We start from the raw sequence: 14,652 nt of genomic DNA, 5'->3' as shown, positions 1-14,652 counted from the left end.
TTTATCACCTTTATAGTGGATATGACTTATTCATTTTGTCACATTTATTTTCAATTGTTCTTGCGGTGACATTTTAATGAATAATACAAAAGCAGTGCTCAATTCAAAATGACACCCCGAACCTCCTAAACAAAACACGTTCGTTATATAAAGAAAAAAAATTGTCATTCCTCCTCCATCCCCTGACACATAATCCACATAATTCACCTGCAGTCCACTCCTGACTGTGCAGCTGCCTTGAGATTAAATGATCATACCTGCAACATCAAATTCAATTTCCAGTGTGACCTTGCTTGTGATAGAAGAGTCTCGGAGGAGCTGATTGGCTTCCTCAAAGGTGCTGTCTTCAGTTGGAATTCCATTAATGGCCAGCACTCTGTCTCCAATCTGTAGCACCCCACATCTAAATTTAGAACCACACATTATAGGTTGTAGATACGGTAAATAATTATCCAGTTGACGTTGCCAAAATTCTTGCAAAATAGCATTTGGTCTTGTTTATTTAATGTGTGGACATCCTATTAGGTCAACCGCAATGTCCTATATTCCTTTTTTTTTTTTATAAAAGTATAGTTGATTTACAATATTGTGTTAGAGGTGTACAGCAAAGTGATGCAGTTATATGCAGTGTCCTACATTCTTGCATTTCATGGCTACAAATGTGAGAAGGGACTCTTGAAGTAGCCCAGAGAAGTAATTAATAATTCAGCACCATGGTACTGTTATAATCTGATCTGAACCAATATACAGTAATGATGAATGTGTATTCCCCCATGGCAGAGAAATTATTATGACATTTGGACTTCAGAGATTTTTTTTTTTATGGATTCTTTTTTTCCTTTTTAATTAATTTAGCCTCTAGTCCCTGATGGACAAAAATCTGCTAAAAGTACCCATGCTCACTATTCTTCTCAAACCTGATCAAGAACATACAATCTCATTGTCAGAACAGAGAGTTCATCACATCTTGCATTTCCTGCATTAAGCACTGCTCCATAATTTATTAGCTGGTGAAAGACAGCCAGCAAGAAACGCAGAGCAGAAAACGATGCCGGGAAAGAAAGTATCTCACCTCTCTGCCGGGCTGTCAGCTTCAATATAGGAAATCAGAGGTGGAGAGGAGAGGGTCTCCGTGGCAAACACACTGCCCTGCAGTTGAATCCCAAATCCTGTGACAGGATCCGCTGTCAGCACAACCTCTGTGGTTTCTGTGTGAACGACCTGTCCAGCCAAGCCCACCGTGCTAGAGGCTAACGAGACTAGAGCAACAAGCACACAAGAGATGACGTTAGACGGGAAGAGGCACCAGGGACGCCAGCATTTCTGAAACAGATCATGTCCCTGGAACAAAAAAGCTCATTGGCCATGGTGGGACATGAGGTTTTGGTTTTTTAGGAAAAAGTTTAACCAGAGCTGAACAGGATAAACCAATCTCCCAATATTTGTCACGTCGCTGTCACAGCATCATTGTAGCCCCTGCTTCCTAAGCATCCCTAATACCAGGGACAGTTGTGGGAGCTGTGGGAAGAGGATGGTCTTGGGCTCAGGGTACCTGGGCTCTCGTCCCGGCTCAACCACCAAGCAACCAGCTGGGTGACCTTGGGGTACGTCATTCCTCTCTTTCCTCTCTAGGAAAAGGGGGTTGGGATAACTGATCTAATGTTTTTTCTCCACTTTAGCCATCCGCACCGAAGGTTCACACTTTTTACAAACAATGTGACCTTCAGCTTTGAAGAAACAATTGATTTACGTCTGGCTCCTGGGGCAGTGAGGATGTGCTGGTCATCAACCTTCCTCTTGGGTTGGGTTGGTGCGATGGAGTCATTTAAACCCTACATTCCTCCTATCCCCAGATTTGGTCTCTTCAGCTCTTGTTCTTTCCCACTGGCTCTCCAGCTTGTTTTGTCATCTCTTATTTCATTCATTCCTCTGATATTCATCCAACCCCCCAGGCACACAGCTCTGTCTTGTTTCCATTCCCAACCTAGGTCATGAAAAAGCATCCTCCTGGAATGCCTTTTCTCAGTGCTGCTCACTGGGACCCGTGCCTCCTTTGCTCTCTGTGAGCGAGCTCTCTGCCTGTAGGGTCCTGTGCTTGACTGCCACTTCCTCCAAGGTCTTCTGGCCTCTTTCCTTTGACTGAAAGCTGATGAAACCATATACCTTAGAACCCTCTCCATCCAGAAGCTATTTTCCCTCACTCTCCCTGCCTGGGGCAAGAAGAGAGAGAGGTTTAGAATACTCCTTGCTCCCCATATGCAGTGCTGTTTACCTCAAATCACTCCTATTTAAACTTCCATATTCTGTATTTATTTCTGCTTTGTCTCATCTTCAAACCCATAGTTTTCTGCTTTTGCCAAAGTTCCTCGGTTTCCTCACTGACTTCAGAACTTGGCTCTTAACCTACCTCCTCTAACCTGTAGCTCTTCCTTGCCCTCAGCACCTTTGACATCACGGCCTTAATCTCCTAACACGGTCGCTTGTTGGTTCTTCAGCTCCCTCAAGGCCACTCACTAGCAATTCCATCCTCCTCCAGCTCTCTGCCAGCAGCACCCTACGCTGGACCCCTATCTTCCTTCAAAATGGATACAGCTCCAGGATCTCAGCATCTGAATCCTCCTTATTGATCACATATCCTTATGAGCCATCTTCCCCGGTCCCTAAGACCTAACGATCTCCTCTTTATGACTTTTAGTCCCATTTTTCTCTCTCTTGTCTCCTAGTCTAATGGCTTTCAAACTATATTTTCAGCAACAGATTTTCTCCCCCTTCGTATGAAAGCACGTAAGGGATTCCCTTGTATTCCAGATAAAGACACAGCTACCGCAGGTACTGAGGTAGGAGCAGGACACTCCAGAGGCCTCTGCCTCCCTCGCGTGAGAATCAGGTTTGCAAGCCATCATCTCATCTTTCCCTGTTGCCTTTTCCAGCACCATTTTCCCCCACACTCCACCTGGACCTCCAGTGACCATTTCAATGATGCATCTGCTAGTATTCTTAAACCTCATGTGATTCTGTCTACTCTAATACACCATACTCTTTGGTAATAGCCAGTCACTCCACTGCTGTTACTGAGTTGCTGAAGGGTGCTACAGAAAGTCACCACAAATTCACATTATTCTCTACGGGGCCTTGGAATCTTTTGTGGTGTAATATTTTGGCACCTTATTTGATTTCTCATAGGATTTGTAGCACACACGTCTACTCTTTTAAGGTCAAACTTTACTTCCTTTCTTACAAAACTGAAAAGCTCCAGCTATTTGAAAAGAATTCCTTAAACATGCTTCTCAACCTCAATTTCTCTGTATCATCATTTGTCCTCCCCCTCCCCCGTTATAGGAGGATGTACAAAGCTAATTCTTCCTTTCATTATTTTTGATACTATCCCTTTCCACTCCCTCTGTGATTTTGTGCCATAAAAACTTCTCTCTTGGCATTTTTTCCAACTTTCCTCCTCACTCCCCTAGCTATCTGACCCTTCTCTACAGATTTGTACTAATTCCCAAACTGCTTCAAATGGACTTCTCCCGTCATCCTTTACTGTAACTACTCTCCAGATGACTTCCTGATTGCCAAAACTAATGGCCTCATCCTCTCTAATCACTCTGCAGCTACTGGCTTCGGCAACCATCCCTTTCTTTCTAAAGTTTCTCTCTAAGTTTTGATGAAGATTTGTTCTTAGTTTCTTACTTTTCCAGCCCCTACCAGTTCACTTGCCTTCTGCACACCAAACATAGAGCTGACCATGGTTCTGTTGTAAGCCTTTTCTACTCTCGTTCTTTTCCAATGCACCTGTCACATGACCTCTCCTGTATCTTCTCATGTCTACCTCTCTAGATTCTCTCAAGCTCCAGTGATGAATTTCCCTGATGTTGCATCCACGAGGATGTCTCATTGACTCCTCAAACTCGACATCTTCAAATTGAGTGAATCATCTTCTCTTTCTCACTGCCACCAATATTTCTATGAATGGGACCATCAAGCAGATAGTCCTCCAGGCTTGAAATCTCAAAGTAGACTTTGACTCACTGCTCCTCATTGTCTCAAATCCAGTCAGTTGCTAAGTTCTCCCAGGATGATCACTAAAATATACCTCGTATAAATCCTCTTTTCTCTTCTTCCTGCCAATACCTTAATTCAGGCTCTCATTACTTTCATGCATTCAATTCATGATTCCAATTATTCTGATATACGCGTTTCTGGGTCCCCTCACGTCCAGTGCTTTCCACGTATTATTGCCAGATTAACTCTGTCTATGATGAGGCCCCACCATATCTACTCCCCTAGAGCAGAGTCTCATGGCTGCTAGTAGACATTACTACATAGGCTTCCAACCAGTGTCCTTGCCTCCGCTGCTAACAGCTCCAAATTGCTGCCAGAGTGGCTTTTCTACTATGCAAAGACCACCTCCCAGTTTAGAATCTTTTAATGCCTCCCGATTTCCTAGAGGACAAAACCTTCAATTCTAGCAGAGAACTTCATAAGTCCATTTTCTCCTGCCCATCCAGTCTCCTGTTCCTTTATGCTCCATTCCTGAGCCATGTTCTCCAGGCCTGCTCTCACACCTCTGCACCTTTATATGTGCTGTGCTCTCTGCCACTTTAGCCATTCCCTTGGGTTTTTAATGTCCTGTCCCCTGCCTTATCCAGACAGAATTAGATACTGACTTTTCTACATTTCCACTTTTCTAATACATGGTCCTAGCTCAGCATTTGTCAGGTTTTTATTTGCCTGCCTTTCTCTCCACTTGACCCTGAGTTCTTTAAAGATTGGGACCAGATCTTTTCCTCTCTGAAATTCCAGTGCCTGGAACATTCCATGAAGGCTAAAGACATTAGGAATGAATCCAGTTTTGTAATAACAACATTTTCCCCTTTTGGAACCAACACTTGATGTAGATTCTGCTGAGTTAAGGAATTAGATGTTGTTCTTCAGGACCCTAATTTTTCCACCGTGTAGATCATTCCAGCACTGGAGCTGACACGGCAGAGGATGGTGAGATGGGTCACTCTCCCAGTAGGAGTGAGGGAAGCTACTTCTTCTGAAGAAGCACCATCATTGTTCTTTACCAGCAGAATTAATGTCAGCTAATATAGGCTGTATTAGGGGGTGAAGGTAGTCTCCAACCCTAAACCTTTTTTACAGATGGTGGCCTACAATTCCAAGATCTGACATATGAACTGTCAAATTTTCTCGTGTGGCTTTGTTGATATCAACTGTACTTTGATTGCTCTCCAGACCGTATATTTTGTTACTGGTGGCACAAAACCAGTAGAAGATACCATTTCTTGTCAGTAAGGACCTGGATAGTTGCAATTCTTTCCAGTTAGTAGCAGGTGAGAATGTAATATTAGAATATCACCTATTTGGCAGATGACTGGTACCCTGTCTTCTGAGTAAAGTGTTTTGGACTTCAACAGGAACACTTAACTTTCTATGAAAGTTTTTATAGGTTCACATTAATATTTTTTCCATATGTGACCCCAATTTGGTATAGGTTTTTGGACTACTCATATAGGATTAAACATTATTTTTGAATTGTTACGTTGGCTGATTACTACTTCCACTAAGAAAGAATCAAGAAGGAATATGTCAACTTAATAGGGGAATTAGTTTAGATATAGTGAGGACTTTCTCAAAGAAGAGATTTGCTATATTTTTCTGGAATAGTGAGAGAAGATACTTGAGGAATTTCATTCTCTAGAAGGTTTTGAAAATAGACATAAGTATTAATTCACTATGGGCATCATTAAATCTATAACTTCGATTAGAGGCAAGTTGATAGAAATTATGAGGACATTTAATTTAGAATTAAAAATATATTAAACACTGGTTTTATAATTTTATGAAGAATAGAGGATTATATTAAATAATCTACGGTTTTACCATTAACTCTGAAAATCCTCTGCCATACTAGAACCTGTTCTTTGAAACAGTAAAATTTCATTGGAAATTGCATGTACTGATCACTCACACGTTATTAAAGTCTTGACAATTACTACCAGAGATGAACAAGATAAGGTGAAGATTTAAAGATGATGGGCCAGAGGAAAAAACAACCCATGTTACTTGGAGGAGAAAGAGATGAACTTGATTATCCTGCTTTATTAATGGGGTCAGCCAGCAGAAGAAAATAAAGGTGGTTTATGAGTTATAACCCTGTGGTTTAAACAGCTGTCTAATGCTTTCTCTCTCTCCAGCAGCAAGTACTTCTGCAAGGTGCTGGCTCTGGCCTGACGCGTGCCTGTCTCTACTCACAGGTGAAGATGGAAAAGACTACCCTGCTGACATGCTGTGTCTGGTTACTGCTAACTGGTGTGTGCCTGGGTTGTGTTAAGGGTTCGCGTCTGCTCTGTCCTGTTCTCACTCCCATTTGGAGGGTTCTGCAGAAGAAGACCTTGTGTCTTTGTCAATTCTTGTCTTTCCTAGTGTAAGGAAGGGAGAGGAGGCCAAAGATGACTGGTTAGCTCCTAACGTTTAAAAATCTGCCAAGTGTTTCCTTCGTTTAGATGGCTGTGAGATTTACCGTCAGATACGAAAAGCATTTAGAAAGTATATAGAGAAATGGACCTCAAAGATTTTTTTTTAAACGAGAGAAAGTGTGAGCACAGGCCCCCCCCACCACAAGTCACGCAGCTGAACTTCCCTCATTTGGGGAAATGGCAGGGGTCAGTGCATCCGGAAGACAATGCGTGAGCCTCGCTCTGCGAAAACTACCTTTGTGATCACGGTATCTCCCCTGCCAGGTAAGTATCAAAGATTTATTTATGTACTGTGTTTGCCATTATTGGATCCTGTACCTGAAGACCTGTATCTCACTCAAGTGTTCTACATTAGAATCTACCTGCTGTGGACCCAACACGTTGCGTATCACATGATTCAGTTCAGGAGACAGTGGGAGTGACTAGCAGCTCCCTTCTCCCAGTCGGGGTTGGGGGAGCTCTTAAGCTGTCCCCTTCAAGGGCTCCGTGCATGGTCATTTATAGAAGCTTACCATGAGCTGCCTTTGTCTTCTGTTCTTTTTTCAGGGGCTGGTGGAAGGGACAAAAATGGTTAAGTTTTTTCATCGTCTTCTTTTCAGCTCTTTTCAATGGTGCCCTCCCTAGGAGCAAGTGATGACCACAGAAGAGGCAAAGATCATTCTGAGAATGTGCTCTAAGTTCTACTCTTTGCTGCAATTCAGGCAGACTGGGAACAGGTAAGCGTCTACCCTGGCTCTGGGTACCGGAGCAGGAAGCAGGGAGAACTAGCCAGACCCACTGCTCAGTCATGCCCCACCATCACCGGGGACGATGGGGTCCTGGAAGGGGCTTTAGCCTACACGGCAGAAGAGAAGGGGCAGCTCCGGCTGGGGGGAAAGGCTGGTAAGAATCCGCAAGGGGTGACAAGAGGGTTCCCTCTGTGACATGGCTCTGCCACCCTCCCAGGGCTTTGTGACACTCCTGGAAGCCTAGTGCTGGGGGTACTTATTTTCCCTGTGATGCCAACATGGCACTTTCCTCTTTTAATCCTTGTAACATGTTACAGACTTCTTGTATTTTCCCCTTTGGTCCACGACACAGAATGTTTCAATATTTATGTGAGAAGATTTCATTCGTTTCTGGCCATGTCCTTCCTTTGTATTAGAAACACACAAGAATTTTTTTCTATTCTGCAGTCTCTGGCCTCAACTCATCACCAATACAGCAAAGAGATTTTATTATATTTGTTGTGACTTTGCCATGATTCATCATCCATACAAATGGCCTGGTTGCTATAGAAACATAAGTATTAGAAAGGGGGCAGCGAATGGTGGCTCAGAATAAAGACATAAAGTGGTGGAAAGAAACCATGGTGTAGTGAGCGTGGCAATAAAACTTTTATTATCAGTTATTTGGGAAAACCTTTACACCTAATGTGACCACACCAACCAAGCTTAATGAAAAAAAAACTCCAAACTAAATCCTCAGTTTTTTTTCTGACTTTGAAAAACTATCATTAGTTTTTTTTTTAGGTCTGTTTGAAGTGGGAATAAATGTTTATAGCTTTTCAGATCTTATTGTTTGATTAAAATACAAATGTAAGTTTTCCTCAGACATACTTATAAATTCTGGTAGGTACATGGTCAGTGGGGCTCTGTTGGCTAGTGTTTACAGTATACACAAATAGCAAGAAATTTCTAGAACCAGGTTTCTGCTTATATTTCTACTATGTTGGAGAATTACCTGCTGTTTCAACAGAGAATTTATCGGCTGGGTATGGGTTAACGGGGACAGTGTGGTCTCGGCTTTGCTTCCTACTACAAAATTCAAGATGTGTAAACATCAACCTGAGACAGCCAAACACATAATCATTTATTTGTAGTCACTAATGCCCTTAATCAAGACAGCAGTCTTACCTAACACAAACAAATGTTTAGCCATTTAAGCAGAAGTACGAACACGAATGCATTCGCTTTAATTGCCTTTCCCTGCTGAGGGCTGTTGGCCTGATTTCTCTCAGCAAGCAGTGCTGCACAGGAAGCCATTTTATGCAAAAAATCTCATATACAAATATCCACCACAAATCCTGAGGCATTACATACAAGACTCAACCCACGTGTTATGTCAACGTGGAACCGTGTGAAAAATGCCTAAGTCTGAGAGCCGTGTCAACAATTCAGATTTAGGCATTATAACAGCAAACACTTAAACTATTCAAAATAGCTAACAATTCAATAGTGCTTACTATTTACTAAGTATTGTTCTAGCATATATATATGTTATATATGTATATGTGTATATATATAATTATAGTACTTACTTCCCTGGGTAATTGTGAAGATTATATGAGAATATATCATTATTCATACATATATATGAACATATAATAAACGTATGAATATATAGTGTATTTCTTGTCTTGTATGTCCCTTTCAGTGGTGCGAATTTATATTTATATACATAAACACACACACATACATTTTCATATAATCTTCACCATTACCCAATGAGGTAAGTACTAGAATTAGCCCCACTTTGTAGCTAAGAAAGCCAAGATATAGAGAGCTTCACAAATCTGCTCCAGGTCCTACAGCTGGAAAGTGATGACACTGGGATGGGAACCCACACAAGCTGGTTCCAGAGTCTGTGCTCACAAACAGCTCGCTACGTGGCCTTCCACTCATTTCTTCCGAGAGTAAATAATTTACTCTCTCTCGTCAGCTGAGAAACACAGGAGGCTCTAGAAGCTTCTTGTTCTCATTCTGACTAAACTCAATTTTCCTTCTATTTACCTAAAGATGACAAATCTTATATTTGAAGGGATATGCATGTCAAAATCATGAATATAGCGCAGTGGAGGCTTACGATGGTTTTCCTTGTAAGGAAACATTCAGGGTTCTGTAACATGAAGAGACCACGGCCCAGTGTGGGTGATGGCGGGTCTCCTACACTGAGGGTGGCACTGGTAGGCCTGGCCACAGACCCACCTCTGAAGATGAATCTCTGGCAAACAAGCTGAAGAGCCAATAGATCCAACCACTCTTCCTCACTAGAACATCTTCTATCTAACACCAGTCTTGAAGTACTTGGGTTTGGTTTTGTTTAGGCAACTTAAGAGTGTTCCTAACTGTATCCCCATGGTAAGCACAGGAAGAGAGCTCATCTTCTTTGAGCTTCTTTACAGGAATCACAGTCATGACCACCAAAAAAAACAATACTCACACCTCTCTAGAGTATGATTAGATTTGGCTGGAAAGACAGGTGTTCTCTTCCTTTAAAACTTATGTGATGAGGATAAGAGGTGATATTCTTCCTTCCCATCACCACAAAAGAAAAATTTAGGAGCGATGTGTTTCTTCCTTTCTTCCCTAAGACATTCAACCACCCTCTTTTTGTTTACATGTACAACCAGCTATCCAGAAGCAAGCAGCCAACCACAGCTTCCTAGTCTTGCCTAGTCGGGAATATGCCTGGCTGTCCCAGGAGTCAAATTTCTAAGAATCACAGGCAGCGTTCCTGGACCTTAGGATGTTTGTTGTAAAGATAAGCATCCTTCAGTTTTCCTGACACTGGAGTGGGCAACAAGAGGCATATGTTACAGCTGTGACTTTCAGCGGTGCAGGTGCCTGGGGAAAGTATTAGAATCTTGGGGAGTGAAATACAGTTTGAAAAGGCACATTCAAGGGGAATGAGATACAGTTTGAAAAGGCATGTTCGAACTTATCATTACCTTTTTTGCAGGGGGAGGTTCATGAAATATAAATTACTATGAAATTTATAATAATATTAAACAAATGCACAGAACTCATATTTATCAACAGGGGGACCTAGTTTTCAAAAAATTGCTTCAGAGTGAATAAGAAACTAAGAACAGAGATTTCATGTCCAAAACTACCCAGAATATAAGGAAGGGGTCTTGAAGAAAAAAATCACATCTTTGGTTATTTTATCAGGGCAAAAGAGCAAGAAAAAGATCTCAAAAAAAACAAAGTTAGGTAAAGGTAGTAACAACTAACTAATTCAGTCTGAAACTGTATTTTGTGCAATCATTATTGTGCCGATAAAGGATATCATTTCAATGGTCTTTGGCACAGGGCTGTGAGCTACTTAGCGTCTACCTATAAAACACTCTTCCCATAGGCTTCCTTATATGCAAGACTCCAATGGACCCACACGTTTTCTCCAGGCCCAAAGACATTGGCTAACATTTCACTTACGTGAGCTTTTGAAGTCTTTCTTTTTCAGTCTCCTCCTCATCATGGTTCCACGTGGGCTAGTGGAGTAGAGGCTTCGAGGTAAAGTCCCCATGTTCAGGGAACTCAGGCTGTATGCACTCATGGAGGTAGGAGAGAAGGATGAAGACACCAAAGCTGCTGTAAGAGAGTGAAGACTTGGCACAGAGTGTTCTCAGGTGGGGCGTGGGCCTGCTACACCTGCCAAGCAGTAACAACCCAGAAAGATGCACAAGATGCACAGCAATGGCCAGGAGGTACCCCAACCAATCAGAGACCAGATCTCAGGAGCCATGGAGACAGCACCTGAGAATCTGAGTTACAAGAGCCCAGAAATGCCTGAGGAGCAGCGCTGATCCTCATAAGCAGAATGCAACACAGAGAGGCTCTATGAGTTTCGCTTGAGACCAAAAAAGTAAACATTAAAACAAGTTTCTCCATAAACAACTCCGGGCATCAGATACATAATCTCATTTTCATAGATATTTTCTGACATGAATTTCACAAGTCGTTCCACTTACACAAATAAGGTCAGAGAACATTGTCCTCTGTATAATATTCTCCATTGTCATTTCCTGACCACACATAAAGCATTCTGAATATTTACATCCTTTCCTAACAACAAGTTCTTTCTGATGGAAAAGAAAGACTTAAGAGATGACAGAGATAAGTTGCTACTACAAAAAAAGCACACCACACCCATGAAACCAAATATGGCATGAATCAGATGAGGAAAGGGTGAGAAGGATATAATTTAAGTAAAGGACCAGGAGGAGAAAGCCTGGAACATTACGAGGGCTGTTTGGAGGAGGTGCTTTCACGAATGTCAGGGCTGGCGCTCTGCAATGGTCAGGGTGGTACGTATTATAGTGATGGTAGGTGTGAAGACTGCAGTGGTTGCTGGCCCAGGAATCCCAGGGAAGTTGCCTGTCGCTCCTCTGAATTTTCACTGCCCACATGAAGTGATGATGAGAAATAAGAAAAACAAACAAAGAACCAAAAAAAGAGGAAAAAGTAACTGAATTGCACAAATAAAAAGTGTAACCAAAAAATGAAAGCTGCTTGCAAAAAAAAAAAAAAAAGTACTGGCTTTGCTCTTTTCTCAGTGGTCAGCAAAAGCAATGATTAACATCAGGGATGGTAACTTTTCATCTTCCCAAGAATAATGCATGTCTTTCCCCAGCCATCTTTTTCTCCTTTTAAGAAGACGATTGAATCAATTTCTAATCTCCCCCCGTGCTTCACAGCAGAGATTAAAAACATTCTTTATTTTAACTTAAAAGTCAACCCCACAAAGATCTATGGCACAAGGTTAGTAAGTAAAGATTTGCAAATTTTGGCCAGTTAGTAGCACTTGTTTTGAGAAAAAGAAAAGAAGGAATGATAAATCACATTGGCTCCTGATTCAAGGGGTTTACGAGTCACACATCACAATTTACTGCTCTGACATTTTAATTACACTGCTATTCATCACTTGAATTTGATTTTTCTCAACAATAAACCACTCTAATCATCTATCAATATAAGGATCTTACCTATACTCTAATAAGATAAAAGTCTCAATATATTTTACAATTTGGGGGGTATTTTCAAAACACGTATTTACATTTGAAAGAGATATTTAATTATTCAAATATTTCAAATGTTTTATATTTCCTTACGATGCCATGAAATTTTAATAAAGTCAATTTCAAAATTCTGGTGTCCCTTTTATTTTTTAAAAAAGGTATATTATATATCATATTTCCATTCTAATTGCAATATTGTTTAGATTTGACTTTCTACCCAGTGTTCTGAAACATGAGCACTTTTACATTTGTCACTCTATTGACATGAAATTTTTCACTGAACTTCGTAAAGAATGAAAAATAAAATACGAACTTCTATCTCCGTCTACTGCCATGATTCTAAGATGCTTTAACATGTGAATGATCTTGCAGTACCTATTCACGCAGTGAGGTCAAATACCCTATAAGTATTTAAAGGAGGCTTATTTAGATAAGAGTTGAAAGTATACCATCCGTGATATCATTCTCATTGGCCACTTCACAGCCTTTCTGGAATGAGACAGTAAATGGAACAAAAGCACTAGTGTGGACAGATCACCATGGGCTGAGGCCAACCTGAGTTTCTGTCCCAGCTCCAACCCGACTTTTCAGTATGACCTTGGCCAGTTACTCAACCTCTCTAAGCCTCAGTTTCCTCATAGGTCAAGTGGAGATCATGAAAGCATCTATCCCACAGGCCAACTGTGAGAATTATGGACCTAAGGTGCTTTGCATGATGCTCATACACGGATTAGAAACCAATAAGCTACTATCAATAACACTGATTCCGTCTACTTTCTATCTACTTGCCAATGAATAATCTTTTAAAGGGAACAGATGTATCTCTCACTCAGCAAATTTCACTCACTGGGCACTGAAGTTTAGAGAATATTTCAGAAATCTGCAGCACACTTTGATGGCCACCATAATTTTGTAGCCCTAAACTATCTGGCCCTTTCCTTCTACCCACTGCTGCTTCTAGCTTGGGTTCCATGTCTCTCTCCACTATTCCACTTTACAGCCAGCATCCTCTTCACCTAGACCACTGCCACATCTTCGGACTTGGCTCCCTGGTTCATCTCTGTATCATAATACAGAATGATCTTTTATATACATAAGTTAGGTCATGTGACTCCCATTTAAGGTACTTCAATGGGTTACAACTACAAAGAGAATCAAATGTGAGCCCTACTTTTCTCTCTAGCTTCATCCCCTACCGCTCTCCTCCTCACTGTCTGTTTGAGCTATGTTGGTCTTCTGTCTTGTCTTAGAACAAACCAGGCTGCTTCCTGCCTCAGGGCATTTGCACTTCCTATTCTTCCTATCTCTAATATTCTTCTCCCACTTGCTTGCATGGCTGGCTCCTTACTATCATTCGGGTCTCAGCTCAGGTACCACCTCCTCAGAGAAGCTGTTCTGACCTCCTTGGATGAAGCAGCTGCCCTCTCCCATCCATGCTATCCTGTTGCTGTTTCATATTCTTCATAGTACTTATTGCTGTCTGAAATGGCTTTATTTATTTAATATACTTAAAATATTTATTTATTTATTTATTTATTTATTTAGGCTGTACCGGATCTTAGTTGCAGCATGCGGGATCTTTGTTGTGGCATGCAGGATCTTTAGTTGCGGCATGTGGACTTCTTAGTTGCAGCATGTACGCAAGATCTGGTTCCCCGACCAGGGATAGAACCCGGGCCCCCTGCATTGGGAGGGTGGAGTCTTACCCACTGGACCACCAGGGAAGTCCCTATATGATATACCTTTACTGTTTGCCTCTCTATACTGGAATGTAAATTCCATGAGAATAGGAATCTACTTTGCTTGTCTTGCTCACTAGATGCATCACAGCAGCTAGAACAGTGTCTGGTGTATAATGACTGATGAATGAATGAATGAGTGAATGCACGCATGCATGAATGAACAGGAGTATCAGCCAGAGGGTCCACATCCCTGCGGTCCGCATGGCAGTAGCATTTTCCCTGTGATAAAGACCATCGCTGGGGAAGTCCCTAATGGAGGCTCTTTCACCATCCTCATTCTACTTTAGGGCGCACCAGAAGACTTTTTAGTAAGATGCAGTCACTGCTGGGTCTGGCTAATCTACCCTCACAGCCACTCTGCCGGGCTCTGTAAAGTACTGTCTGCGTTTCAAATGAGGTACAGTGAGTGAACTTCAGATTTCTACACTCACTTTTTGACCCAGTTCTTTATGGAGTGCTGTCAAGCCCAATTAATAACTCAATAACAAAGATACTGACCACATATTGTATGACTGGCACTGTGCCATTTGTGGCAGGCAGGTTAAATGTAGGTCATAACACTGCGACTCTGAACTAGTACTGGGGACGAAATCTTCACACGTGTAAAATAATTAAGAGACAAAAATTATATACAATAATGCACACAACT

At 41.6% G+C, this 14,652-nt stretch overlaps 1 protein-coding gene and 1 non-coding gene across 15 annotated transcripts in view; both read right to left on the bottom strand.

Annotated features, from left to right (window-relative positions):
- Nucleotides 1-14,652, bottom strand: part of GRIP1 (glutamate receptor interacting protein 1) — a 690,600-nt gene that overhangs the window by 82,648 nt on the left and 593,300 nt on the right. For 8 of the 14 annotated variants that reach the window (XM_057741777.1, XM_057741775.1, XM_057741779.1 and 5 more), the window contains 4 exons: nt 11,487-11,642; nt 10,679-10,834; nt 1,073-1,259; nt 258-403 (listed from right to left, as the gene is read on the bottom strand). In XM_057741777.1, coding sequence (XP_057597760.1) covers nt 258-403; nt 1,073-1,259; nt 10,679-10,834; nt 11,487-11,642 — 645 coding nt within the window. The remainder of the gene's footprint in view (nt 1-257; nt 404-1,072; nt 1,260-10,678; nt 10,835-11,486; nt 11,643-14,652) is intronic. The other 6 variants (XM_057741778.1, XM_057741776.1, XM_057741785.1 and 3 more) reach the window with 3 other exon arrangements.
- Nucleotides 6,591-6,754, bottom strand: LOC130857926 (U1 spliceosomal RNA). The gene has a single exon (XR_009054921.1). It is a non-coding gene; the product is annotated as a U1 spliceosomal RNA (small nuclear RNA).

The sequence above is a fragment of the Hippopotamus amphibius genome, chromosome 7 (genome assembly GCF_030028045.1).
Source record: "Hippopotamus amphibius kiboko isolate mHipAmp2 chromosome 7, mHipAmp2.hap2, whole genome shotgun sequence".
Taxonomy (NCBI): domain Eukaryota; kingdom Metazoa; phylum Chordata; class Mammalia; order Artiodactyla; family Hippopotamidae; genus Hippopotamus; species Hippopotamus amphibius.
Note: the sequence above shows the minus strand (reverse complement) of the source record. Positions and strands in the feature narration are given on the sequence as shown.